At 33.1% G+C, this 28,000-nt stretch overlaps 3 protein-coding genes across 3 annotated transcripts; 1 reads left to right on the plus strand and 2 right to left on the minus strand.

The window, feature by feature from the left end:
• Nucleotides 1-5,339: 5,339 nt before the first annotated feature.
• LOC122579358 (lipase-like) lies at nucleotides 5,340-8,637 on the minus strand. Its single transcript, XM_043751522.1, has 8 exons — nucleotides 8,133-8,637; nucleotides 7,837-7,931; nucleotides 7,491-7,594; nucleotides 7,200-7,300; nucleotides 6,942-7,045; nucleotides 6,190-6,627; nucleotides 5,769-5,900; nucleotides 5,340-5,667 (listed from the first exon to the last, which is right to left on the minus strand). The coding sequence occupies exons 1-8, from the start codon at nucleotides 8,373-8,375 to the stop codon at nucleotides 5,514-5,516; spliced, it is 1,371 nt and encodes a 456-aa protein (XP_043607457.1). The 5' UTR covers nucleotides 8,376-8,637; the 3' UTR covers nucleotides 5,340-5,513.
• Nucleotides 8,638-13,109: 4,472 nt separating this feature from the next.
• LOC122610939 (glutathione S-transferase T3-like) lies at nucleotides 13,110-14,324 on the plus strand. The gene has a single exon (XM_043783889.1). The coding sequence runs from the start codon at nucleotides 13,110-13,112 to the stop codon at nucleotides 14,322-14,324; it is 1,215 nt and encodes a 404-aa protein (XP_043639824.1).
• A 7,061-nt stretch (nucleotides 14,325-21,385) lies between these two features.
• Nucleotides 21,386-26,034, minus strand: LOC122579476. Its single transcript, XM_043751657.1, has 7 exons — nucleotides 25,418-26,034; nucleotides 25,096-25,182; nucleotides 24,747-24,974; nucleotides 23,748-23,912; nucleotides 22,867-22,920; nucleotides 22,619-22,765; nucleotides 21,386-21,976 (listed from the first exon to the last, which is right to left on the minus strand). The coding sequence occupies exons 1-7, from the start codon at nucleotides 25,799-25,801 to the stop codon at nucleotides 21,599-21,601; spliced, it is 1,443 nt and encodes a 480-aa protein (XP_043607592.1). The 5' UTR covers nucleotides 25,802-26,034; the 3' UTR covers nucleotides 21,386-21,598.
• Between the last annotated feature and the right edge of the window lie 1,966 nt (nucleotides 26,035-28,000).

Here is a 28,000-nt window from a genome sequence, read left to right on the forward strand (position 1 = left end):
TGACTGGAGTTATTCTTATCCTAACAGGACCCATTAAAAGTTTTAAGTTAAAAATTTGAATCCTGATCAACAACCTATTAACCAGAATCTGAGCCATGTAACATGGTTAATGCATGGCTCATTCAAATTGGTGGGTTTTTCTGGTCAAATTTGTACCTAAATACAACGTAAAAGCAGTGAAATAATCAGTCATGATTAGATTACATTTAAAAAATTGTCTAAAATACCCTTAATGACAGTTCTTAATCTTTAAAATATCTATTAATTTTTTACAGCAATTATCTACTTCGCTCGATGCGTCTCTACCACCAACAGTCACCCACATGAAGACCGCTGCATTCCGTGGATATCGTGCTAGTTTATATATATATATATATATGAAAACTAGTAGAAAGGTTGTTTCAAAACTCAATAAATGAAAATGTATTTTTATTAATGGGCAAAAACAATATCTTATACCTGAAGTTGGGTTGATTATCACTTTTACTCGTCGAATTTATGGAAAGAATGAAAAGTGAGATGCAACTAACAAACGTGGTCAAGTTAACAAGAAAAAAACCAATAAAGTTGGACACGGTAATCAAAAGCGAAAAAAGGTGGATAGTTTATGTGCTTTTTGCTATTTATTTAGTTTAGTGAATAAAAGTTCAAAAAGTTGCCGACTTCGATAACTAAAAGTGTAATTTACCCTAGAAACAACCATTATCATATGTCATGGTTGGTTGAACAAAGTAAAATAAAGACGGGATAAAATAGTTAATGGAAACTAAAAAAAAAATCTGGTAAGTAAATGGATCATTACAATTTCATTATTTTTTTAATCATAAATTGGGTTCAATGACATTCTTACTTCGTATACTCATTTTTAATTATAAAAGAACCTAATTATCCCTTTTCATTTTTTCATTACCATTTTGTTATTTTTAGTTTCTTGATGGAATGAAATTAAACAAATAAGTGAGTATGATACAAAGTGATTAAAACTTGGTTAGGTATAGAAAAAAATACATAACATGAAAGGACTTCGATGTGATTCAACACATGGAATGGAAAAAAAAAGACACTGGTACCCAAAAAATCAATATTCTTTTATTATTATTACTAGCTAATTAACCCGGGTTTAACCCGGGCATATCAATCAAAGTTTTATAAAATTGCATTTTCGCCACCGAAGTTGCGATAGTCTAAGAGCACTCGTTTCTTCAAAATATAATATGTGAATAATTAAAAATATGTTATGATAAAATTATTTAGACGATGAAATTTATAAGACAATGTATAATTTATAAGAGTTTTTTTCTTAAAAAATTAAAAAATATATATCTCTAAATTTTTTTTTATAAAATAACAAAAACAAAAATGCAATAAATGTTAAGAATAAGAGTGTTATGACATCTTAAGTAAATTTAAAAAAAACAAACTTAATTTTAATAAATAATTTGGATGTGACAAATAAGCAATATTTATAGAATAATGATGTCACAACAATCCTCTTTTATTTAATATAAAGATATATCACATTTTGTTTAATAGATGACCCTATGTTAAAAGTTAAAATAAGACAAATGAATTAAATAAACTATCGTTAATGAAATAAATCATCACCAACCCTTAATATAAAACTACATCATCAATCCCTTACATTATAAAATATTTATAATACTCTTTTAAATCAAACGTATTTACATCAATTACCTACATCATTTGACGTTGTTACCACTATCACCATCCGTCGTTGTCATCGTAACGTCGCATTTCACAGATATCGTGTTAGTTCTAGATCATTGCATTCGTAAATTGTAAACAAAATGTTATTTGTATTCCATCGTAATCATTTAGTATAACAAACAACAATCAAAATGTTCATTTTCGTCCCATTAAGCCAATACTTTTCTATAAGTATACAACACTTCAAAAAATTGTTCCGTCTCTTACCGTGTCTTGCGAAGTTTAGTTAGAGGAGTGCTAGATTTGGCAAAAGTATTTTCTACTTTCATAAGTAAATATCCACCTTTATCCATTGTAGTTTGATGTGGTGTGCAGGTCATACACTTTATATTGTTATCTCATGTCCGCAATTAATACGTTATCTTTTGTCACACTGCCTGGTTATCGTCGGGTTCATAGTATTGTGATATAAATCGTTTTTCTTTTTCATAATTACAACTTTACAAGTATTACATTTTGTATACTATTTGATTAGATGCTTCATAATGTTTTTATAAAGATAAATATAAATATTTGACCGATACAAAATAAACTAAAAACAAAACTATTTGATTTAATATTTGTATTGATTAGTTAGCACAAAATATATGTGCATACATACACATGTGATTTTTATTGACTTTTAGAAATATCTTAGTTATATGCTATTAAAAACGTATAGATTCACATGTTAATTATTCATCTTTCTCATTTGATATCTTTAAATCTTTAATTATTACCATAATGACAAAATTTAAGTCAATTGTATTATTAAATACTACTCATATTTTGCACGATGAGACGGTGTAGCGGTGGTGGCGGCAGCAGTGGTGGTGACGGGCGGCGGAAAAAGATAGTGTAGACGTGTAGTCATTTAAGAGTTAAAAGTGAAATATGGTAAATTAAGTTCATTAAGGGTATTATATTTATTTCAAGTAAATATTATAAGTATTTAAAACGAAGATCTTTAAAACACTAAATAAAAAAGAGAAATTTTAGGAGTCAACCAAATGTATTATGATACTAGAGTGGTGCCCGCGCATTGCAGAGGCGACGGTTTATAACGCTTTAGACACCGTAAACGGTTTATAACATTTAGTTTACTTTAATGGGATGCGTCAATGCATGATCTAACCGTATATATCATTATAAAAATAAGTCGCGGATTAGGTGCAAAAAATAATGAAGTGAAAACACTAACCATGAAAAATAACCACTTACAATTGTAGGGGAGGAGACCAAAGCAATTAAAAAAATAAATAGTCAAAGATTAAAGTTTAATACGAATTTACAAATGACATAATTGGTTCGTAATTTCGTGAGTTATAAAAAGGTCATTATTGTTTAAACATTTTGTAATATAATATATGACAATTAAAATGTTTTTTCTTATCCGTAGCAATACAAGCAATAATAATTTTAGAGATTGTGAGTTTTTTTTATTAAGGGTGATTTCAGAATTTCAGGGATAAGATGTGTAGAGTTAGTTTAAATGTAGAGGGTATATTAAGTAATTCAAAGGTAGAGAGTTGAATAGGAGAGAGGATAGTTTGTTTATATAGGTATTATAGATATAGATAGATAAGACTAAGAGGAGTAGAGGGTTATGGGAATGCCCCTCCTCCACTCCTTGCGTGACACATGTCCAAGCCTAATCATGAGGGGCATTCCCCCCATTCCCTTAGGGTAGAGGAATGCCTCCAGGGGCATTCCTTTTTTATTTTATTTTAAATTTGTTATATATATTATTTATATTATATATAACAAAGTTAATACAATTTAAATAAAACCTAATTTCATTAAATAATATAAAAATACAAGAAAATAATTTCATTTAATAAAAAATTAAGCTAGACATAATTTTAAGTAAATTAAAAAACCTACCTAAATAAACTAGACAAATTCGTAAGCAGTTTTAACTTGAGAAAGAATTTCAAATATAAAAACTAGTGATATATACTTACCAATAGTTCCTTTACTAGTATACTATGGACTTTTTCTAACAAAAACTTTGGAAGTAGGGACTAGACTGAAACTTTGATTATACCAAAAGGACTTAAATGAGTAAACTTATAAATGTATGTCATCTTCCCTACTTCAGCAACTACAGTATATGCCACCACTGTTCTTTCATGTTTCCATTTTCATTTTCTTTGTACCTGGTATAATACTTTAAAATAAAAATGGCAGCATATATTAAGAATATATATATATATAGGATAGATTTTAGGAATTTAAAAAAAAAGGCAGCAGAATATTAGCAGCAAACGGCTGCAAATCTCACAAACAAACAAAAGCCAGGAAGCGTTCGAAATTGGAATGGGCACGCGAATTAAGGGAGTGGAACGCCCCCGGGACCGAGATTGGGCGTTCCGGGGGCGTTCCCGGGCGTTCCGGGTGAAAAAAACGAAAAGAAACGGGCTACTCCTCTTAATTTAACATTAATAAGGGTAAACGGATCAACATATGAAAATCTTGATATGCGGCTTCTGACTCATATATTACAAACTGGAAAATGATAAATCCTCCTAACCAATCTTCCTAATATATCCACTTGTTGACACATAGAATCCACTAATTCTCTTCCTAATCTCACCCCTGATTTTTCACATGTCACAATCCTATTAATTAGGAGGATTTTTAGGCGAATAATTTAGGAGGATTGATCATTATCCTTACAAACTTGTACAAAAAAATTTCCATGATGGTTATAGCTACACTTCAGATTTGTCTAAGACAGAATTTGAGTCCGACATGGTAAGAAAAGATGACTTTTTGCCAAACAGGCACTAGATAGAGCCATAGAGGTTTGTCTTAAATAGAAGGTTTCTATCAATTAAACAAAGGGATTAGTTTCATGGAATGTAACTATCTTTGACTGAATGTTTATAGTAGGAAAAAAACTAAAGTTGTGTGTATTGTATGTAAGCAACTCGAAAAAATGTTTATTGTATGTAAGAAAACATACGTGACAACTATATACAGGTACCACTTGTCAGATTTTAATTGGTTGAAACGAAATTCTTATATGCAATAAACATTATTTCGAGTTGTTTACATACAATACACACAACTTTAGTTATTTCCTACTATAGACATTCGTTCAAAGTTTCTTACATTCCAGGAAACTAATCCCTTGAACTAATTACACAAGTTATAATGTATTTTTTTGTTTGTTGGACCATCTTTCTCTTTATAGGAAAGGGTATTTTTATAAAATTGTTTTAAAGTTTAATGAAAATTATCTAACAGACTAGCAAATCATGATAATGTAACGTACTAAGCAGTCTTTTAACAAATATGGTGTTAAATGATGATCTGGATAGGGTCTTACCAAAAACTTGTATTATTTGATAAGTGGGCATTGTTTATCAAGTTTCAACAAGAGAAGAAACAAAGAAACCAGTTTGGTTCCCATTTCGAACCAGGTTGAAACGATGTCTAAACAATTATGTAAACAGACAATTGGTTTGATCCAAAGAAAATTAGAACAAATAACATAAGCAAATGTAATATGTTCTGCTTCATTGTCAATTCAATTTTCCGGGTTTATGGCAACAAAGTTTACGTTGAAATCTTACACAAATTGCGAGAAACAATACTTTCTCAACTGCGCAAGGGGAACGTATGCGTTTTTAATAGAAGAGGATGATTCATAGAACTTAGGTATGGATCGAATAAACATCTGTACAACAGCAGTGTGTATCTGCATCATTCTATCGGCACAACATGGATATGTGATGAAAATGAAACTACAAGGCTCCGCACTTGTGAGATACAAATGTTAAATTGTATAGCTAATCTTGTCATTGAACATGGTCTGGTAATGTTGGGATCTTTCTAAACGCGTGCTTCCTACACCGCTCAAAAATACTGTCATATATTAAATCAAATTGTATCCCTGCTCTTTCTCGATTCACTATGAAAAGAATGTGATCCCCCTCCACTATCTTGTAATACCTGCAAAGGCGAAAAAGTGAGTTACAAACCTTAATTATTCGTTTTATAAAGCATTTTATTCACGTATCATTACTGTTTATATAGGACTTGACTGTACTCACCAAATGCCTGGTTGCAATGGGTGGCATTCAGAATCTTCAACCACAAACCGATTAGGGTGTTCAACTGGGAAACGAGGGTGTGTCATCGACACAGTATTTAATGCGCCGTCATTATCCCACCATTCTTCATCCCTGAAAATCATATCCATAACATGAGTATACAATCTCACAATTGCGACCCATTTGTATAGAACAGCTGACAGCATTAACTCAGGTAACTCTCTTATCTCTAAATGATACTGAGCAGAAGTCACCAAACATTGGCTCAATTGTTCAGATGCTTCCAGTACCCAAGATACAAAGTGACACATATTTTGCCAATACCCTATTTGACCCATTACCCAACCCTCCCGGACCGACCATCTAACCAATACGAACTGTTAAGCACACATGTAGCACGTCTTTTCAAATATAGACCTACCTGTAGCCCTTGAAAGGGGGAGGAACATCAGGTGGGTGCCTCCATTGACACATCTGCAAGACTCTAACGAAAAGCAATGGGTGGATTCCAAGTATGTTTGAAGGAACAATACGGCCCATGAATTTTCTAGTACGTTTGGTTGCATAGCTAAAATAGTATGTACTGGGGAAGGTTTTTAGATGGCTGTTGAGACGTAATGAGCCTTGGATCGTTAAATCTGGAAGGATCCAATCACCAGCAGCAAATGGGCCAGAATTTCCAAGAAGACAATCAACAAGTCCCCAAATGCCAGCTTTTCTCCATGACATATTATAATGATCAAATCCAAAGTTGTAATAGTACTTCAGGATAGGAATGTCGATCCAATCATAAACAATAACTCCTACACGCAGTAACTGGAGAAGACATATGGATTTCATGGATTTCCCGTCATCAGGCCTGAATAAAGAAAAAGAAGTTACATTTGGTTTTTAAATAAGCAATATTTTTCAGTCAATAACTAGACTTGAAGTCTTTTAGAATTTCATCTTCTGGTGAATTTTATCGTATAAAACTTGAAATCTTGTGGATATCAGCTCAAGTAGGCAATAAGTTTGAAATATATAGAAAAACTATAAAGTATTAATATTAACTGGATTTTCCATCTTATGAAATGAATAAAAATCAGGAAGAGTTTGAAGTTTATATTAATATCTTAAAGTGTTTTGTCAATATAAGTAAATATTTGAGGAAATTGATAAAGTCAAACTTACTGCATTCCATCCAAGTAAGCTCTAGTAGTCCCATTGAACGCACCAGATAACGTTGTTACACTTAGTACCCAATTTTCACAAGAATTTTCATATCCTTTGAATGCCTGCAAATTTACAAAAGCTCATGTTGTCAATACGTTTAAAACCGTTAATTTACACTATAGTCATGTTTCACATGTGACCAAAATCATGTGCGTCTTATTCACGTAAAAGGCCATAAAATTAGAATGTTGATATTGATCCTAAGAAAAAACTAACCTTATCAGCCAACATTTGCTGCAAAACTCGAATCACTTGTGCCCCAGCCGAATGCCCAACAAAGTGAATCGGATGGTCTTCATCCCATTGAGGAAAATGCCCTAAAGATCATCAAACCAGATATCATAGCATTTAGTTAAAATCCTTTAAAAACTATAACTCAAACCGAAAACCCATTCGTTTTCTTAATCTATGATTACTTTTGTAATCAAGTCTTTAATACTTTGACTTCGGTTTGATCATTGCCTGATTATTTTAATATTTACAAACATATGGAATTTTCTAACTAACCTTTTTCATATCTCCTTCCAAATTGGGAATGCCCACAAGCCTGACTATGTTCTTCACCATAATCAACTTGTCCACCTTTTAAATAATAAAACAATTCTCTTGCCCTAAAACAAACCCAACAATCTATAATCAACACCCACAACATCTTTACAAACATAAAGAAATAAAATCAAGAAAACAACAATTAGGATACAAATCTACATCATATAAAGATTTGACTAACGCAGTAAAATGTTGGAGATAACTTATTATCAGAGGGCAGTTATTTTTATGTACAACATATATTTTGTTGAGTTTAGCCAAATCCTTATCCTTATCCAAAAATAAACATAAGAAACAAACAAACCTGTCATAAATACTGGTTAATGAACCCAAATCAGGCACCAAAACATTTTCATCTTTCTTCTCTGCACCGGCAAAATAAGATAACCCACCTAACCTCTGTTCAAGAAAACACAATAAAAATCAAATCTTTTTACATAAAGCACTCAAATTTAACCAATATATGATCAATGAACCCAAAAAAATCAAATCTTTTGTATACCAAGTAAATAAATCAGGTTCAGCAACCTCATCGCTTAACATATCTTTAATATAAATAAATAAATAAAAAAGTGAGGTGGGAACACAAAGAATTATTACCCCTTTTCCAAAGCCAAAAATTCCATGAACCAAAACAATGGGAGGCAAATCATTATCCGACCCAATTAACTTATCATCCCTAATTGATTCTTCAATATTTGACTTAGAAAAGAAAGCATTTAAAGCCAATGAAACATCCCCAGCAACTGCGGAGCTAAATATATAAAACCCATATAATAAATGAACAACAGAGCTCACAAATAACTCAATTAATTGAAGGGCTAATACAGAAAATCTAAACATCTTAATTATTTTTCCTTCAAGAAACAGAGCCTTCTTCCTTCTTCTAATTTGTTAGAAGAAGGCCCTTATTTCTTCAAGAAAATTTTATGGGGTTTCAATGTAATTCAAGAAAATGAAACCCCAGATAAAAGATTACTCTAAAAAAATTTGCTTTTATATATATATAGGATTTGTATTAGAGTTTGGTTGGTATGTTTGTTGGTTGGTTAAAAGAGGTTGAGAGGTTTCCACAAATTTCTCACAAAATATACATACATTGATACATGTGTATATTTTGTAGGTCATCTAAAAAAAAAACTGGAAGTCACAACTCATTCCAGAAGGCAGATTTTCTTCACTTATTCATTTTGACATCAAATCAAATTTGTACATAAAAGTGGTCCACAAAGGTTGTCATTGATTGGTGCCACGTGGCATAGGATTAAACGTTGATCAGATAGTTACAAAATTTTTATTAGTTTTGTAGGAGACGCATGTTTAAAAGTGGATAAATGTGGTTAATAGTAAGTGTTTTGTAGCTAACATAGAAAAAGTGTAATAATCTTTATACAAAATTTCTTTGACATATATAAAAATGTATACTGTATGCATAATACAACTAGCGTTGTACCCGTGCGATGCAGCGGGAAATAAGAAAAAAACGCTGGTGGTTTGATGGTAGTTTGTGGGGCGGCGGCGATGAAAAAGAAAAAAAATAAGCCGGCGGCGATGGATGATGGTTTTTGGGGCGGTGGTGGATGGTGTTTATGGGGGGATAGCGTACATCGAAGGTGGATTGCGGCGGTGGATGGTGGTATTTGGGGCGGTGGTGGATGGTGTTTATGGGGGAGAAAATCAGAGAAGGGGGGAGGGAGAGAAAATCGGAAATCGGATGTGTGTGTGTAATGAGCGTGATGCAGAAAAAAATAAGGTAGTGTAAATTAGGAGGACATAAAAGACATTTTAAAGGTAAAGGTGTTAAAAGAGGGGTGTGATAGTTTGCTTATTAAGGGAGTATAGATATAATCAAATAATATAAATATATTTTTATATTTATGTATGTCAAAAAACTTCTATATATGAATCACCTTTTAAAAAAAAAAAAAACATAATTAATTGATAACCACTTAAAAGATAGAAAAAGCATGAACAAACAAAACACATAAATTTTGGAAAAACATTATTATTAACTATCAAGCTGCTCACATAATGCAATAGGGTGATGGCGGTGGTGACGGCGGGACAATAGTGGATGCCTGTTGTGTTGATGGTGATGGAAGCTTAATCGTTTTAATACAAAATATAACAAACCATGTCACATATTTTGTTATATTTTAATACATTAGTTAGAAATACATGTTGTATAAGTTTAATCGTTTTAATACAAAATATAATATCCAAACATCATTATAAGATAGATTTATAAACTATTATCAATGTATATAAACTATAGAGTCGTGCTAATGACAACCTCATCAGTTGTTGGTAATGTGCATAAAGTATACCATAATATTGAGGTGAAATTTTTGATACGATAAAAATACAATGGTATTGTAACATCCGTGAATTTTGACCCGTTGACTTTAAGTGTAACTTAATGGATTATTGAAATTAATGATATCTTTAGGTCTATCTTGTGATTAAATGACTAACTTTATACTCGTTGGGTCGATTGACGGTGTGCTAGATGATACGTTGCGGGTTATGAATTAACTAGTTTTATGTTGATGGGTCAATCCATGGGTAAAAACTAAGACCCAAGACTTAAGCAAGTCAACCCATTTTCCCCCACCCACCTTATCTCTTTCCCTTTCCCTCATTTTTCTTATCTCTCTCTCTTTCTACTTTACTCACAAGAACACCCACACACTCTTTTTTTCCTCTCTCTCTCTAGATTAATTCTTAGTTTATGGTAATTCAAGCTTGGAAATTGCAAGAATAATAAACCTTATCATCATAATAATACCATATCAAAGATTTGGGCTCCAAGGTGCAAGAAAACATCCCATACAGGTCAAGATTCGGGTTTGAGTGCTAGGTGAAGATTTGGTAAGCTAAACTTGTTCCATAACCTTTATTTTATCTTGGTTTACTTGTTTCTAGTTGATGTCAAGTGGATTCGGGTCTTGAATCGAGTCGAAAAGCTTGCAAGTGTCATTTAGGGTTTTAGGAAGTTAATTCAAGAATTTGAGTTTGATTTGAGTTATGGAATGGATTTGTAAGGTGGGTTATGTTTATTTATGTTAAGGTATGTTTAATTATGCTTCAAAATGAGTCTCGAAGCCTCCTAAATCGATTTCTAGGTCAAAAATTGAGTTTGGGTCGAGTTTGGTTCGTGTTTGGATGATCTGGAACTGAACCGGGCATAGGTGCGTCGCACCAGGGTCTGAGTGAGTTTTCTGAACAAAAAAATGCGTCGCACCACCCTTCTAGTGCGCCGCACCTGACCCCTAAACATCGCAAACTCACTTGTTTCTTAAAATAGTCGTATCTCTCAAACTGTAAGTCCAATCGAGACGTGTGACCTATCGTTGGATTCGTGAAAGAGTCTAGTTTCTTGTAATAACCCTCATTTAGGATGAAACCTCCCCCATTTCTAAAAAGGTCGAGTCTTTTGTGTCTAAGTCCTTACACGGGAGAAGTTACTAATGCTTTGGTACGTGGTGGCCGACTTAAACTTGGTTTAGACCTCACCTAGACTTTCTAACAACTTTATCAAGTTCCGGGAGTCGCTTAGAATTGTAATCTTTCTTGATAACCTAGCTAGGATTGTTTTCGTTATGTGTTAAGACGTGAATGAATCGTGTTGATAATCAAATATGATACTAATGATAGGTGGTGGACGTGAAGTGAACGCAAGACAACTTTAGTTGGTTTTAATTCGTATTAACCTCTCTTAGCCAATCAAGGTGAGTTCGTATCTCCCTGCTCTATTGAGATTCGGGCTGAAAAGTGTACATTGTGTGTTTATTTGTTTGAATTAGTTGTTTGTTGATTGAATGATGATTGATGGATGAATTGAATTGTTTTGTGTATGTTGGTATTGAGAAAGGTTATATTTAGGTTAGATGTACAGACATGGAAGTCGACTTCGCTTTCAAAAGGTTTGAGATGTGGAGGGTTAGCCGCTGTACACCCTGTATACAAACATCGAGGACTCTTTGAAAGCAAGCCCTCTCAAGTGTATGTATGTATAGTTTGATCATATTGTTGGTTATTGGATGTTGGATTGATGGATTGTTGGGCTTGCATTGTGTTGGTTGCTTTGAGATGATTTGGTTGTCTGTTGAGACAAATGTGTTTATCCAGGTATAGACGTATACACTGGTGTTGGTCATCCGGGACGTATATTCGCCGATGTTTTTGAGATGCCACATTGGTCATGGTGATGACCTGTGAGTATCGTTGCATAGATGGCATGATGGCCACACTTATCACTCGCATTTCGGTTTGGCGTACATATCATTTGCATCATGACATTGACATTGACATTGGCATTGATATTGCATTGGTTATTTTTATACGCTCATTATATTGTGATGCATTGATTGGATGACGTGTAAGTCTACTCGTATGCGATGATTGCTCTTGCTTTTATGATATGTGGTTATTGTCGGTGGCTCCTCTAGGACCACCACTACGAACTCACCAACCTCGTGTTGACTTGTAGAACAATTTTCAGGTAATCAGGTAGTTCAAGGATGTGATGCATGATCTGGTGTAGCTTTTGGATTCGGGCATGGACTTTATGGATCAAGGATTCATTCGCCCACTTTTGACTAATGCTTAGGATCGATAGCCATATTTAGAATTCTCTTTTGTAAACTTTGATGGTCATTTGCTCCTTGTGCATTGTATGAATATTTGACTTGTTGTGGATTCACCGAATTCATTATTTTCATTTAGTTGCCTACGATAATCCCTCCTTGTGCTATATGATTTCCTAATATTTCGAGCCCTAGCTCGGGGTGTTACAGGTATTATAAAAGATACAACCTTTCGGTATCATTTTTTAAAGTTGTATATAAACTAACGTGAATCATTAATTAGAAAAGAAACAACACACTCATTAGGAGCTTATGATGGAAGATTTTTTATGGGGAAACCTAAAACCACAATGTGATTTGTGAATAATGGTGTGATAATGACATGGTTGATTAAAGTGTTGTTTGAAATCATAAATCGTGAAAAAAAAAACGAGAGGTAAAGTTTGGAAAGAAATGGAAGATTCTCTATGGCTCTCCACCGAAAAATGAAAATAAAATATAAAAACAAGGGATGCTGGATTTGAGCTGGATGATTCCTTATCCAAGCAATTCCTGGCGGCCCCTCTCCCAACAGTATTTAGGCTGGACGGAGTGGAGTAGGCACCGGACCGGTACCGGATGGCACACCGCCCCGACCCCCGGTACCGGTTGGGTGTGGAGGAGACTGGGCACAGTGGTGCCGGTTTGGGTGCCCAAGTATTTGAACGTTACAAAAAAAAGGCCGTGGGTCCCACATGAACGGTTGAAACAAAAAAAAAAAAATTCTCTCTTTTTCTTCTCTTTCTCTTTTCTTCTTCACTTTTCCTTTTTTTTTTTTTTTTTCTGGCCGACGCCCCCTGCTCCTTTCTTTCTTCCTTTATTTTTTTTTCAATCAAATCATCCATCTAAACCTACAAAAATCAATAGGGGGAAGAAACCAAAAGTACCCAGTTACTCAAATCTACCCAAAAAACGCAGAAACGCGCCACCGCCAAACAATCGCGATATTATGCCACCTCCTCCTTCGCAAAAAAATACGGCCGAAGATGTGTATAGGCCACAACGTGTTGAAGATTTCTTGAATAGTATGGATCCATTGTTTTTCGAATCTGTCCCGTCAAGTGTCCAACCGAATACCAGGTTTTCGGGTTTTGCGAATGAAACTCAACCCGGGTTTTCGGGTTTCGCGGGTGGTTCATCATCACACTTCGCGAGTCAACAGGTTCAAGAAGAAGAAGAAGAAGAGGTGGAGGAGGAGGATGAGGTGGAAGCAATACCCGAGACCCAAGTCTCGGTTAAAGGTAAAAGAGAGTGTCGAAATTGGGGGAAGGATGAAGAGGCGTGTTTGGCAAAAGCTTGGTTAAACGTTTCCGAGGATCCATACGTCGGAAACGCCCAAACGGCGGGTTCGTTTTGGAAGAAGGTGAAGTTTCAGTTGGACTCACACTTGAACCGTGAGTCGGGATGTACCCCAGAAATGTGTCGGTCGAAATGGAAGGATTTGAAGCATAAGGTGTCGGGTTTTTGTGGTATCTACAATGTGAAGAAAAGTAAGATGTCGAGTGGCCAAAGTGACGAGGATGTGTTTAAGTCGGTCGTGGCATTGTATATGCGGAAATACAATAACAAGTCCGGGTTTCCGCATGTAGAGGCGTGGCAGGTTTTGAGGAGAGGACCGAAATGGTCAGAGGTTCTTAGTTTGGAGGGGATTTGTGAGGAGTCAGGTAGCAAAAGGGCAAGAACGGGAGGGTCTGTCCATGTACGTTCATCAGGGGAGTCGTCGGTCCATATTGACTTGAATGAGGACCACTTGGAGCAAGAAGAGGAGGGAGGGAACGACATGGATGATGCACCAGTACATCATGCTAGACCCGTGCCACCCCGCCGTAAAGCTAAGGGTAAGCAGGCTGCTCCTTCCGCCTCTACTACATCTGAGGAGTTCTTGAAGATGGTCGCGGAGTTGAAATGCGACAATGAGGATAAAAAACGAGCTCGGGAGGAGAAGATGCAGATGCAGAAGGCGATGATGGATAGCTATATGGCGGCGGAGGAGGCTAGGAAGAAACAGGAGGAGGAGATGACACGGATGGTCCAGAGTCAGCAGCGACAGAATGATATGGACTTCGTGATCAGGCCACACGATCACCTCAGCGGGCCGATGTTGGAGATGGTTTTGGCGCAGAAACGCGCCCTTTGTGAGCAGTACGGATGGCTGACGCCTTAGTTGTATGTTTTACTTGTTTCTGTGTGTTTGAATAAAATTATGTGTTTTAATTGTGTTAGTTGTTGTATTAGTTTTAATTTATTAAATAAAATGTTTTAGTTTTAAAAATAAATAGAGATTAAATTAAATAGAAAAGGATGGGGAGGGGAAGGGAGGGGTGGCGAGATGCTCCTAACAATCGGGGAGGGGGGCGGGGGGAGGAGAAGAAAAATCAGGGAGGGGAGGAGTGGGCAAGTCCTCCCCCACCCTTAGAAATTAGTCACTTTTGTAATTACACAAGAAACAATTATCCAACATAGGGTAACTAACATCTATTATCTATATCTATAGTTCTATACTATAGTGAGAAAAATACCTACCAAAATAAATACTATATAGTTTTTCTAATTAGAGTTTAAAACTAAATATATAAAAAGACGTTGTGAGCCTAAATCACCGTTTAGGAAAAAAAGTTTTCTAACACATTATCATTTTGTACATATTAACTTAAAAATTGAATTATATATTAATTAATAATAACACATGCATTATATTGGGGACGAAAAAAGATTGGTGGGGGAGTAAAAGAGTTTATCGGCAATTGGACAATCGTGATTAAAAAAAAAGAAAGCACATGGAATACCGCGTTGGCTGGTGGTTAGTAGTTTGGATTCTATCCTTTTATGACTGATTTCTGGCCCACTTGATCATTTTATGGAACAAAATCTTATTCCAATAAAATAAATATAATAATAATAATATAAATAATATAATCAACGATTATGGATAAGCCACTTCTTTGCTAGGGTATAAACTGTATACGCGAATTCGTAAAACCAATAACTCAGACCGCAGTAGCTGATACGAGATCCAAGAACCAAAGGTTCACACCATCACACTAGGTGGTATGACACATCAGTGCCACATAATACAACACAAGAACCACCCAACAACCACACCACATCTATAACAATAACCATACTACACCATAACTTTTAACACTTTGAAAAGGAAAAAAATGAAAGAACCCAACACAACTTCAAGGTGGATATTTCAACCTTGAACCATCCACCCCAAAAAGACCTTGAGGGTGTAATGGCTTCACACCATGTGGTTGATGTCTTAACTTCCACGCCGTCCACACACTCCTCCATTACAATTGCTTTAGAGCATTAGTAATGGTAGTGTTATCATACTAAAGTGATAGTGCCACATGACATCACTCCACCACAACCACACCACAACCACACAACTTTCATAACAATAACCCAAAAAATTATACCCCATAATATTAGAATAACCAATCAAAAACAAAAGAAAACAATAAAAAAATTAACCACACCACCACCACCCAATTCTTCCCAAGGTGGACACACCCACCTTGAGGCTTCCACATAACAACCACACCAACTCTTGTAATGGACCACCTTGATGACACCAAGGTGGAAGTCTTCCACCTTGTCCACACAAACACCATTACAAACACTCTTAAGTGAACGGATGATTTTTTCGATTCATGCGATTAACCCAACGAATTTGATGTAGCTAATTGGCCACATATATTGTCTAAAACTATGAGACCATCTTTAATATGGTTACTAATAAAAATATAATTAGTAATCTTTAACCAAACTACATGTACATAGCTTAGTATATTATAAAAAACCTGTATGATGTGGCTGTATAATGGTGAACATAAAATGATGGTGACGGGTCATAATGACATGCTATGGTATGGCGGTAATGACGATATATAGCATCATCTATTAAATTAAAATCAATGATGCAAATTTACAGAACATATATAAATAATGACTTCTGATCTTATTTTCAACGTTTGAGGTTGTGAGAGGATAGATCTTTGTAAAATGATAAAACAAAAAACAAGAGAGTTCTAGACTTCAAGGGAAGAAAGTGGATAGATCGTGCAGAGTATGTAACTCTGGGCATGGTCATCTACTCATGTGGAATAAATCTTTCCTCTTTATTTGACTTTTGACTTTCCCATCAACTTTAGACCCATTGTGTTGACTTCCTATCTCGCTACGCTTTTGCATCGCAGCAATGCCGCATATATAAATTACTTAATTGATTAATTAATTAGTTAATTAACTTACCATAAATATAACAGATCCACGTGAGCAGTGGGTTATATGTTATTATATATTTCATTTCATTCTATATTTTTACCGTATATATGATCTATCACAGTATATATTAGTGTCAATGTATTATGCCATCTCCAATGAAAATCCCATGCCAGTTTGCATACTGGGCAGCACACCGACCACCAATATGCCTCCATTGGAGCTTCAAAATGCCGTCTAGTTTGTTCGACCGAAATGCTTGGTAGCATACTGAAGGTATTCTTATTTAGTGGACCTTTGATATATTTTTATTATTTTTTCTCATTTGACCACTAGAGGATTGTGCTTTATTGGGTTTTTTATTATTATATTTTCTTTAACTAATGTATAAGCAAATTGGATTTTGGTATGTTGGGTTATAGGCAAAATAAGTTCAATGTGTTGGTTCAATGTGCTATACAGTTTGCTGACGTGTTGCTGAGATGGTCAGTATGTTTGGGCATTTTGTAACTACCATTGGAGATAGCCTTATGGGTTTACTTCTACTTATATGTGTCAATTGTCAAAACATATTTATTACGAGTATAATATTCGTGTGTTGCGACGAAATTTTATAATTATTTATTTGGATGAATACATTGGTTATAGAGTGTATCAAAAATATAGATAATGAGATTATGTTAATTGTTTTAAAATCATATTAGAAAGATCAATGTTAATTAAATTATAATCAATTAAAAATTGATAACAAAAATAATGTACTAATATAATAAATCAAAAAACAAACCAATATAATATTTATACATCTACTAAATTGTGTTGTAGTGTGGATGGGCATTTTGAGAACTATAAAGATGCTAAATAGTTATGTCTCTAATATAATATTTATACATCCACTAAATAGTGTTGTAGTGTGGATGAGCATCTTGAGAACCATAAAGATGCTAAATAATTATGTCTCCAATATACTATTTATACATCCACTGAATAGTGTTGTAGTGTGGAGCATTTTGAGAACCATAAAGATGCTAAATAGTTAGGGATTAGTTTTCTAGAATGTAAGCAACTTTGAACGAATATCTATAGTAGGAAAATAACTAAAGTTGTGTGTATTGTATGTAAACAACTCGAAATAATGTTTATTGTATGTAAGAATTTCGTTTCAACTAATTAAAATCTGACAAGTGGCACCTGTATATGGTTGTCACGTATGTTTTTTTACATACAATAAATATTTTTTCGAGTTGCTTACATACAATACACACAACTTTAGTTTTTTCCTACTATAAACATTCGGTTAAAGAAATTTCTCTTATAGTTATGTCTCTTATAACAAAACCAAAATTTCTTTGGGTATTCTTAGATTTATATATATGATGTAATAATTTGCTTTAAAAAAAAACTTATTATTCTAAAATGGAGTATAAATGAGCTAATTTATTCGTTAGTTATTGTTCGAGTTAACTCATGAAAAGCTCGATCTTAGCAAAACTTAAACATGCTCAACCCAAAATAGAGCATACTTTGATAAGCATGAGCATAATCAGTTAATCACAAAATGCAAATTAAATGTGATGATTCAATCTTAAAAATGTGTTCTCAAAATTGTTTCATAAAAAATAGAGATAAGGTTAGAAATTTATTTTTAATCACCCTAAATATGAAGAGAACATCTTTTAAATAAAACTAACTAAAATTTCCTTTCAATCTTTTATCATTTTTTTTTTCTTTCTAATCTTAAAAATAACTTGAGAACACAACTTATTTTGTAATTCATTATAATTTTTTTTCATCCATAAAAAAACTCATAAACATAGTGTAAGTGAGCATGAGCTCCACTCAACTTACTTACAACTTAAATCTATACTATATTATAAAATAAATATTCACTGTTTAATATTTTAAGTTTCAACATTTACTTTTCAAAAATATCCCTCTTATTTATTCTAAATTTATCTATATAATATTATAAAATAAATAGTCTCTGTCTAACATTTTAAACTTCATCATTACTTCCTCAAAATGTCCCTACTATCTATTCTATATTTACATAAAATAATTATAATACCTTTTTTCTCTTCTCAAATTTCAACCACTCATTTTTTTTTCTCTTCTTAATAAATCATTTTATTTATCTAATTCATTCAAAAGCTCATAAATTGATAAATTATAAAAAATATAAGGGTGTTTTTAAAATTTCATGTTCTTTCATTAGAGAGGTCATTCGATATACTTTTGATGAATTTTTAAATCCGAGGGCCGAGTCCGTCAGGTAGATCACCCCATCACAGCCACCGCCACTATTACATCACCACCCCACCATCACCTTTATCACCACCGCAACGTGCAGATATCTTCCTCTCGTGTAAATGTAAGGTGTCAACTAAAAACACGTCTTACATCAAGATATAAGGGCCACCTAAGGATAGGCGAAGTGGACGGTTGCTTACTCGATTTTTTGGCTGGTCGGAACTTTTTTAAAGTGTGGGTGTTATATAATAAATTACTTTTGTTATTCTAAATATCTGTATTCTGATCATATGGCTAAGACGTTAGGGATGCTTATTAGTTATTAGGTTACAAAGTTGAATATTGTTGGGGTCATCCTTTTATTTTTTTACTTCTCACTAGTTTCCTTGAGCCTTACTTAAATTCTTTTTCCTCGACTCATCTGGACCATAAATTCTTAAGACACATATTGCAACAAGTAAACTCTCCTCCAAAACTTTTAGTGTGTTTGATTCATATGATGTTTTTGAAAGGAATAAAATTTATTAAAGGAATTGGAATTTTGAAGGAATGAAATTTGACGGAATGTTTTGATTTTTTGAAAATTCAAGTGACGAAAAAAATGAAATTCCTTCCTTCATCCCCAAGGAATGTAGATTCCATCAATTGATGAAATGTTTACATTCTTACGACATGAGATTCCTCAAGTAAGGAATGGTTATAATACCATCAGATTTTATCAAATTCTGTAAATCAAACGCGACCTTAGTGCGGTTAACTATTCAACACCTCATGTGTATCACTTTCACCATAGTCTTCAAAAAATGCTTGATTGCTCAATAGGATCTATCGAATGGTAATTATTGTTAAAAACAAAATAAGAGTTCAGATTAAGAAAAATAATAATAACAACAAAAACTAAATAAAATTCGATAAAAATTTGAAGAGGAAAACAAGGCTCATACTGACCTAGATGTGATCGATCTATGTTCCCGGGCTTGAAGAAGGTATATTTATTTTATTCATGGATCTTGGCTTTGTTGCAAGGTATATAGTTGGGCTCAATAGCCCTTAATTAGCCTATTTTTAGAAGTTTAAACCGTTTGAAACTCTACTTTAGATCGTCTAATTGTTGAGTCAAATAGTCGGGTCCGTAAGTGTTGCGTCACAAAAGCACATATACTTAAAATATACTTATTTATCTAAAAGTTATAAAGTTTATTTCAATTTCAAAACATATTACCATTACCATCTTTAAGTTTTAACTATCAATTGTCACCATACAAAAAAGATCGATTCCACATGCGATGCATTTAACATTGGAATGTCAGCATGTGGAGTTATTATGTGTAATGGATTTGGATTCACTCAAACCTTTGTCCCATTCCGCCTCATCATCATCATCATCATCAAATGGCTCATTTTCATGTTTTTGTTCATTTCTAAAGTCAATTACAAAAGATGTATATATTGCAACTATTGAGTACTGACCATAACCATAAATAGGATAAGTAGTTTAGATTTTATATCTTTGTTTTCTTTTTTTTATGGCAATTTTGCGTTTAGTGGCATACTTGTTTATATATTCAACTCTAATGTTAGGGGAATGAGGAAGGATTCATCCTCGCAAACACACTTTGCTAGTTACATGTCTCATGTTTGATACCAGACCGCTTAGGGCAATTTCACCAGCTACACTTGGTTTCTGGGAGAGAGTTGTTCCCGTCTTCAAAGAACAATGAATCATGGGCAATTTGACAATCCAACGTTTTACTAAGGGAAATAGGAAATATTCACCGAATAATTTTTACATTCACCATTATCTTCGCCCCCATCACCGTCCCCACCACCTCCGTTATCACTACCTCGCACTGTGCGAGCATAAGTCTAATATTAACAAAGTAAGCTGAAAGTGAATAACTCGTAAGACAAACACGTGTATAATTATTGGGTCTTCCAACAAAAAATGGATCATGATTTGGGAGCCCAATAACTACTACAAAACAAAATAGACTAATCTATTATGGGCTAAAGCCCGAAAGCAATATTAAGCACCGCAGTGGCGCAGTTGCACGGTGCAAGTATCTAATATATAGTTCGAGCATTTTAATAAAAAGATACTAGCGTGGTTCACGCTCAATACGCCGGTGATAGCGGCAATGTGGTGGTGACAAGTGGTGGTGGCGACTGGGTGATGGTGACAACAAGTAGTGGGTTATGTTGTAAATGTAACTGATACAATAAGTAGTGTAATTATTTAAAGAGTTGAGACTGATATTAACGGTTTTTTAGGTATATTATTAAAAATAATTAAATCAGTGAATAAAGAAGATGATGTTATAAAAAAAAAGAATATTTTTGTCATATCACATATAGTAACTTTTAACATTTTCCAAAAATGACTATAAACTTTATAAGTAGGTATAGTTGATGTTGCACAATATCAAGCATCAAATATGAAAGGTGATCCGTACATCATTTTTTCTAACCGTAGCTCACTAAACATGTTTCACAATATTAAATAATAATACAAATCCTGGTTCTTGTTAAATCTAAAGTCTTGAACCCTCCTCTTCCTAAAGTATCATCATATGTCCTATTGATCGAATCGAATGCTATACTTTTCACTTGTAGTTTTCAACAATAAGAGACAATTATTAAGAGCTCATACGGTCATACCCATTTAATTAGTTTATTGGGTATATTTTATGTACCATATAACCGAATATATAACGCAATGTGGATAACACAAAGTAGAAAATAACAAGACAAACCATAACATATGAACCATTAAAACTCAAAATCTCAAATTTACATGATTCTTTAACTCTATAAATCGACTAAAGAGCCGAAAAATTGAAAGAATAACCCATATGACAAGAATTTCGATTACCCAATCGAAATAAAGTAACAAAAGCGACTGTAAAAATTCACCCATGTGTATTTGTACTGCACAAGAAACAGATAGCCCGGCCCATTTTAGGGACATCTCGAGTTTCTGCCCGGCCCACCATAATAAATATAGTTACCCCAAACATTGTTAATCCCACCTCTAATGTCATAGCAGTTTGGATTATCAGCTAAGACTTTCATATTAGACAAGGGGATCAAACTATTATCCCAATCTACGACTTGCATGTTTCTAATATACGACGCTTTCCCAAACCCTTCACTCGAGAAATGCCCACTTCCCATTTGGGTTGCTGTATGAGAACCCGAGGCTTGACTATTCACAACTTCGCCCCCAAATTGTACCATACTTGCATGATCCTGAAGATGAGTGAACAAAGCGGCTGGCCAGTATCCAACCAAAACCCCTGATCCGAACTCAAGCCACCAATTTCCATGTTTCGGGTCCTATAAAGTTTACAAAAAGGTAAAATAAAAAGAAAATTTGTTATATGTATCAATTAATCAAACTCTAAAATATTTAAAAATTCCTCTATATATTTTCATGCTTGCATCTTACGTATACATAAATGATTTCAATTTTTAAGCATCTCGCTAGAAGTTTAATATATGCAAGCTTTTTTGTTACACTGAAAAACATAAATGATTTCTAAGCTATAATTTCTCCGTAGTGTACAAGGCAAAGACTACTTTGCAATACATGATGACACCTCCACTACTCCTAAAGAAACCAAATGATTCTGTCTTATTTCCTTTTACCTTTTACTTTTATACAAAATCAATGTTAGTTTTAAGTATTAATTCATCGTTTACATTTCCCTTTTTCAAATACTTATTCTATTCAAAATTGACAAACAATTTGCACATCTATCATTGGAAATGACATTTAAAGGTTTGTATTTTGAACTTCTCCCTCAAAAATAGATAATCAGTACCAAATGTTTAGACATTTGTTATGCAAGATTATACTTTTGTATATTTGTGCACCCTTTCTCGCTAAAACATGATATTTACAACGAAGTATGTGTGACTGTGCGTACGTATTATTAAACTTGAGAACGGATTTGGTGAAGTAGTTAAAGGATTTACCTTCCATATCATTAAGCTAATATCGAATTGTCCACCATTATATGATGAAGTTGGAGATATTGCTGCCCCGATCGCAATCCTATTATTTGTTTGAACAAAACCCGAACATAGCAGATTGTAGCATCCGGTAGCTTGATATGCATCACTCTGCATTTTTCATAGCTTAGAAGCAAGTCTTTTTGACAAATTAATAGTACATTTTATACAAAGGGGCAAAAGATTTCAAAAAAAAAAAATGTAAAACTTACAGTCCAATAAGTGAAGAATCTAGGGTAGTTGTCCCCATACAACTCTGGGCTAACCTGTTAGACATAACATAATTGAATAGTAATGTCGTTAGAAAAGTTCAAAAAAATCTATATGTTGCAAGTTAATGGATAATGACAATCATAGTGACCAAAAACCTTTCTAAAAGAAAAATATATATCATACGCGTCCGTTGATTTGCGCATATTCATTTCATCTAATATGGGATTTGAACTTAAAGTTTTGTTATTGATGAATCACCTTGAATATCGCAAGACCAAATAATTTGCAAGTATCTGTGTAACTTAGGCCTTGTTTCTTTTTTACTTATTAAACTCAATATTTACGAACTTAATTATTCAGCGGTCGAATTTCATGTATTTAATAAACAAAAATAACCATCAATTACTTATATTTTACTAAATATATACAGATATTCTTAATACACTCAGTCAAACTTAATACCCTTGCCACTTAATGACTTTAAAAAATGAGCCCTTAATTTGGTTAAAAGAAAAAAGAAGAATAACTAAGAGCTAACTAGCACCAACATTGTAATTTTTATTAGGTGTAAATTACTCGTAAATGTCGGGAGGTCTAACATACGTTGTTTTAACCGGGTCTGCAATAAAGAGCCTCTTCGACAAACAATTTCTCTTTAGTTAAACTTCTCGAAGAGGAAAATCCTCTTGTCAAATACTTGAACTTAAACCTTGAGTGTCAGGTAAAACTCCACTCTGACCCACCCTAAGACACACCAATGACCAATCCTACTCACTAAGTGAGTTAATTGAGCACCAAGATTGTATAGAGACTTTGATTGAAGTTGTACTTAAGTTATATATGCAGGAGAGAAAGTATGGTATGTAGATGGAGTACGTACCTGCCAGCCAGCTTCAAGGGTGTTGAGGTCATCACCAAAAGAACCCGAAATAACCCACATTTGTGACAGACTGAACTCAAATCTATCCGTCACCTTCGGATCCCACACGTTTATGCTTGCTTTCGCTCCATAATATTGTTCTCCACTTACATACCCAACTGCATGCTGTTCATCAATTCATTCATTCATTACCAACAATATATAATTTATATATATATATATATATATAATAATACACAATATTCACACTTTTTACAACGAATTAACTTCTTTTTCCTTCGTATCACAATGGTATTATTGAAACTTGCTTGATACTATATCCAACGGGAAATGATTAATTGTCCTAATATAATGACTTAAAAATCCTGCTAACTATTAGATGAAAACATGTGGCAAAATTAGGTGGCAAGATTAGGAAAGAGAATTAATAGTGGATAACACATGTCACCTTCCTAGAGTTTTAGGAGAATTTATCATTTTCCATATCCAAATTATGGAGGAATATTTAACACTACTGAATTAAGAAAAGGAAAGTGATATATTTATAATAATTTTTAGTCATTCACAACAATGTGTGTTCTATACAGTTGTACACTGTACAGTATAACATGTATATTTGTTGTAGATGACATGAAACTGTTATATATATTTGATATTTCGTTTTGTATTTATTAAAGTTGACAATTTCTTCCGTATATTCTTTTCGTCTATACACAGCCACGAGCTTTTGAATGAGAATAGCATATATTGATTGACTTTTCAAAACTTCTTAAATATTTGAATGTAATTAATAACAGCATATATAATTATGCTTAATTGACAATAAGGATAGTTCACATATAAGAGTAAATTAATAATCTTTGAAATGTCAATATAAAACATCTTAATTGGTAGAAATTTCAAACTAAAATTAAATCAGTCATTCAATTCATCAAATATAATCCTGTTTTATTATTATATGAAAAAAATGTAGTACGATGTAAGAAATTAATTAATTACCTCATGTCCATCATTATTTGAGAAATCCCGTCTAACTGGTCTTATATTTTTCCTACCGAATCGTTTGATGGAATTTGCACGTAATACATCTTCTTCTGTCGTTCTTCTGATCGGAATTGTTCCTTCAGGGCAATATTCGCCCGATAAACTCCATAGTTGATAGTTTTCCGACTCCATCCCCGCCTCATGATGATGATAATGATGCCCATTTGGTCTCTCTGGTGGTTCCTAATTATTCAAATTATTATAGCGCGCATTAGACAAAATGAAAAAGAATAAAAAAGTAGTAGTAGCAGTGTTTTAACTTGCAACTTTTTTAAAGAACAAATTATTAAGTATAAACACCCACCAATGGCTTTGTTCCTTTCAACTCAGGATGGTCAAAAGCTGGCTGATGATGAGCTAAAACACAATCCAATATGTCCCCATCTGGACTCTACATCAATAACCTCATTAATTACTTCACATTAAACAGAATGAGCTGAGATATATAAAATTATATAGATATAGTATATTTTTTCCATGTTTATATATAGAATAGATATGTAGAATAATGTTCATGTTTATGATCAATATTCTACTTATATGTAAATAATTAAATGTTGTAGCTCAAAAGGTACCATATATACACACATAAGGTGTTTTTATGAAACATTAAAAAAGTTAATTACCTGAATTGTTTTGACCGAAGGTTTGTTGATTTTCATGAGATGTGTTCTAATCAATCTCATTTTCTTTGATTCTTCGCCTGGCCGGAACGTTTGATTCATTCGTTGGAAATCTTCAAATCGTGATGCTGATGTGGTCGGAAAAAGAGTGGTAAACAGCAAAAGGAAGTATACAAATGAGGAAATGATTGGAAGGATCTGAATACTAGAAGTGAAATAACCCATTCTTGTATGTACTTGTGTCGTTCTTCCAAACAAATGACCAGTTTCTGTTTCTTGCTTTTGTTTTTCTTGTTTTTGTTTTGTGCATTTGCCTTCTTCTTGTCTTCTTCTGAAATCAAAACAAAAGCAAGTCTCATCTATTTTCTCCCAATGAAAACTAGCCATTCCAAAGAGTTTTTAGAATTCACTCTAGCCTCATTTTTAATGCAATAAAGCTTCAAATGATGATATAATTATAAAAATAAAAATGATAGAATCTCAGTTGTGCTACACACACTTTCTCTCTCACAAAGTTTCTATTCTAATTCCATGCCTTGATTTCTATGCTCTGACAACAACTTCTTCTAGGCAAGAAGTAAATTAAATATCTCAAGTATTTATGATATGAGCACAAAAAATGGAGTGTTTTGAGTTTTTTAGAGTTTAAGCATGTGGGTTTGCACATAAATATTGGGTTGTGACCAAGACATGCAATTTTTTATTTTTTTAAAAAATTGAGTAGAGAGAGAGGGATTTGTTTCCAGTCTTCAATACAAAGACTGCAACTTTACCTTTTTTCACCACTAAAGTTTATTTTGGTATTTATTTTCATCTTATTAAATACTTAAATTTCGGCTAGTTAAACTACCAAAATAAATAACCACTAATGAGATCTATAGATAGAAATGTACATAATTATATAAGAATAGATTATTGTAATATAAGTTATTCGTTTTATGGATTGTTAGTAGAGTTAACCTAAATAACACACAATTTAATCGGTTTGATTTACAAATATAATTTGGTTTAATCCAAATAACTCAAATAATATATTTATTAAATATAGAAGTTGGAACCTTCATTTATAGATGAATTACATAAAATGTTAAGTAATAATGAATGTTTAAATTTTTTTACAAATATACCAAACAACAAAATATGATTTACGTTATGGAAAATGCTAAATAAAGCCTTTAGGGCTTCACTTAACGTGCATAAAAAATTTATACATTTCCATATTAAAAGTCAACTCCCTAAATTTTATGATAAATGTACAACTAATTAATACAACTTAACAAAAGCCCTTAAGGCTTTGTTTAATTAATACAGTAGTTTTTATTAATTTACATAGTTTGTAATTATCTATTTTGTCATTGACTTTTCTATTGATATTACAACCATGTTTGATGTATTCAAGAATCGTATAATCAAAAGCTTTTTGATATAAATATTATTAATTTACTTATTTTCTCCCCTGTAACTTTCAACAGGTGATCTATTCTTTTTAATAAGGAGTATAGATACATACTATTTTCTAAATTTTGGAAAATGAAATTATATTTTTGCATAATTAACAAACTTTTTTTTTAAGATAATGCAAATTCAATCTCACGTCTAGTTTGGGTCACCCGAAACTCGGCTAAAAAAATGTTCAAACTTTTAAATGCATAAAAATGTTAGTGTTGTACTATAGACAATCCTACTCGCTAAGTTTCTGTGCGGTGGTGAAATGCATAGAACCGGATGTATATAATTGATTTATATATCGTTAACAGCGGTAACAGTTATATATTTTTTACATATAAAATATTGTTTATGACAATATTAAGTGTGTATATACAATGAATCTTTTTATTTGTCCATACTTAAGTAAGTTATATATAATTTGTATACATTTGTGAATGTTAAAATTGTATACATGCACTTTCTGATGAATATATGAAAAGAAAGTTTTATAGTTATAGTGATAATGGCTAATTAATCTAATTAAAGGAGGGGTGGGTGTGGGGGGTTTTGGGGTAGTCAAATATAAAAATGGGTAAATGTATAAAGGGAGTGATATTCTTTTACTTTGGGGGAATTGAAGGGAATTACACTTGATTCTGGGTCTCAAAGTTGCCTGCTTGCTTTAAGTACTGTCGTATCTCTCTCTTTCACATCTCCCTATATGTTCTTTCTGTTCGATCTCTTCTTTTTCTTAATATCTATATATTCCACTCTTCTCTTCACATCCATTAATTTCCATGTACGTACCTATATACATACCCATTCTCTATGTACATATATATACTCGTAGTTTGATATGAATACACCAAAATATGAGCTCATTAAAGAAAAATGACTTTATAGCTAGGATCGATGCAATTGGTGTTCAAAATTAAATTAAATTGTTTATTATAGACAGATCGATAGACCAACTTTAATGATGAAATAGTCACATGTGTAGTTATTATACATCCACTGTGCTTGCATCATACCATCAACATACGTATTTGATTCAAGCATATATAAAAAAAAGTTCCTATCTTCAATAGACAGTTTGCCCGCCAGTTTGTTTGATTGAGCAAACCGAATATCAATTTGCTTCTATATATTGCACTATTA

Source organism: Erigeron canadensis, chromosome 8, assembly GCF_010389155.1.
Source record: "Erigeron canadensis isolate Cc75 chromosome 8, C_canadensis_v1, whole genome shotgun sequence".
Classification (NCBI taxonomy): domain Eukaryota; kingdom Viridiplantae; phylum Streptophyta; class Magnoliopsida; order Asterales; family Asteraceae; genus Erigeron; species Erigeron canadensis.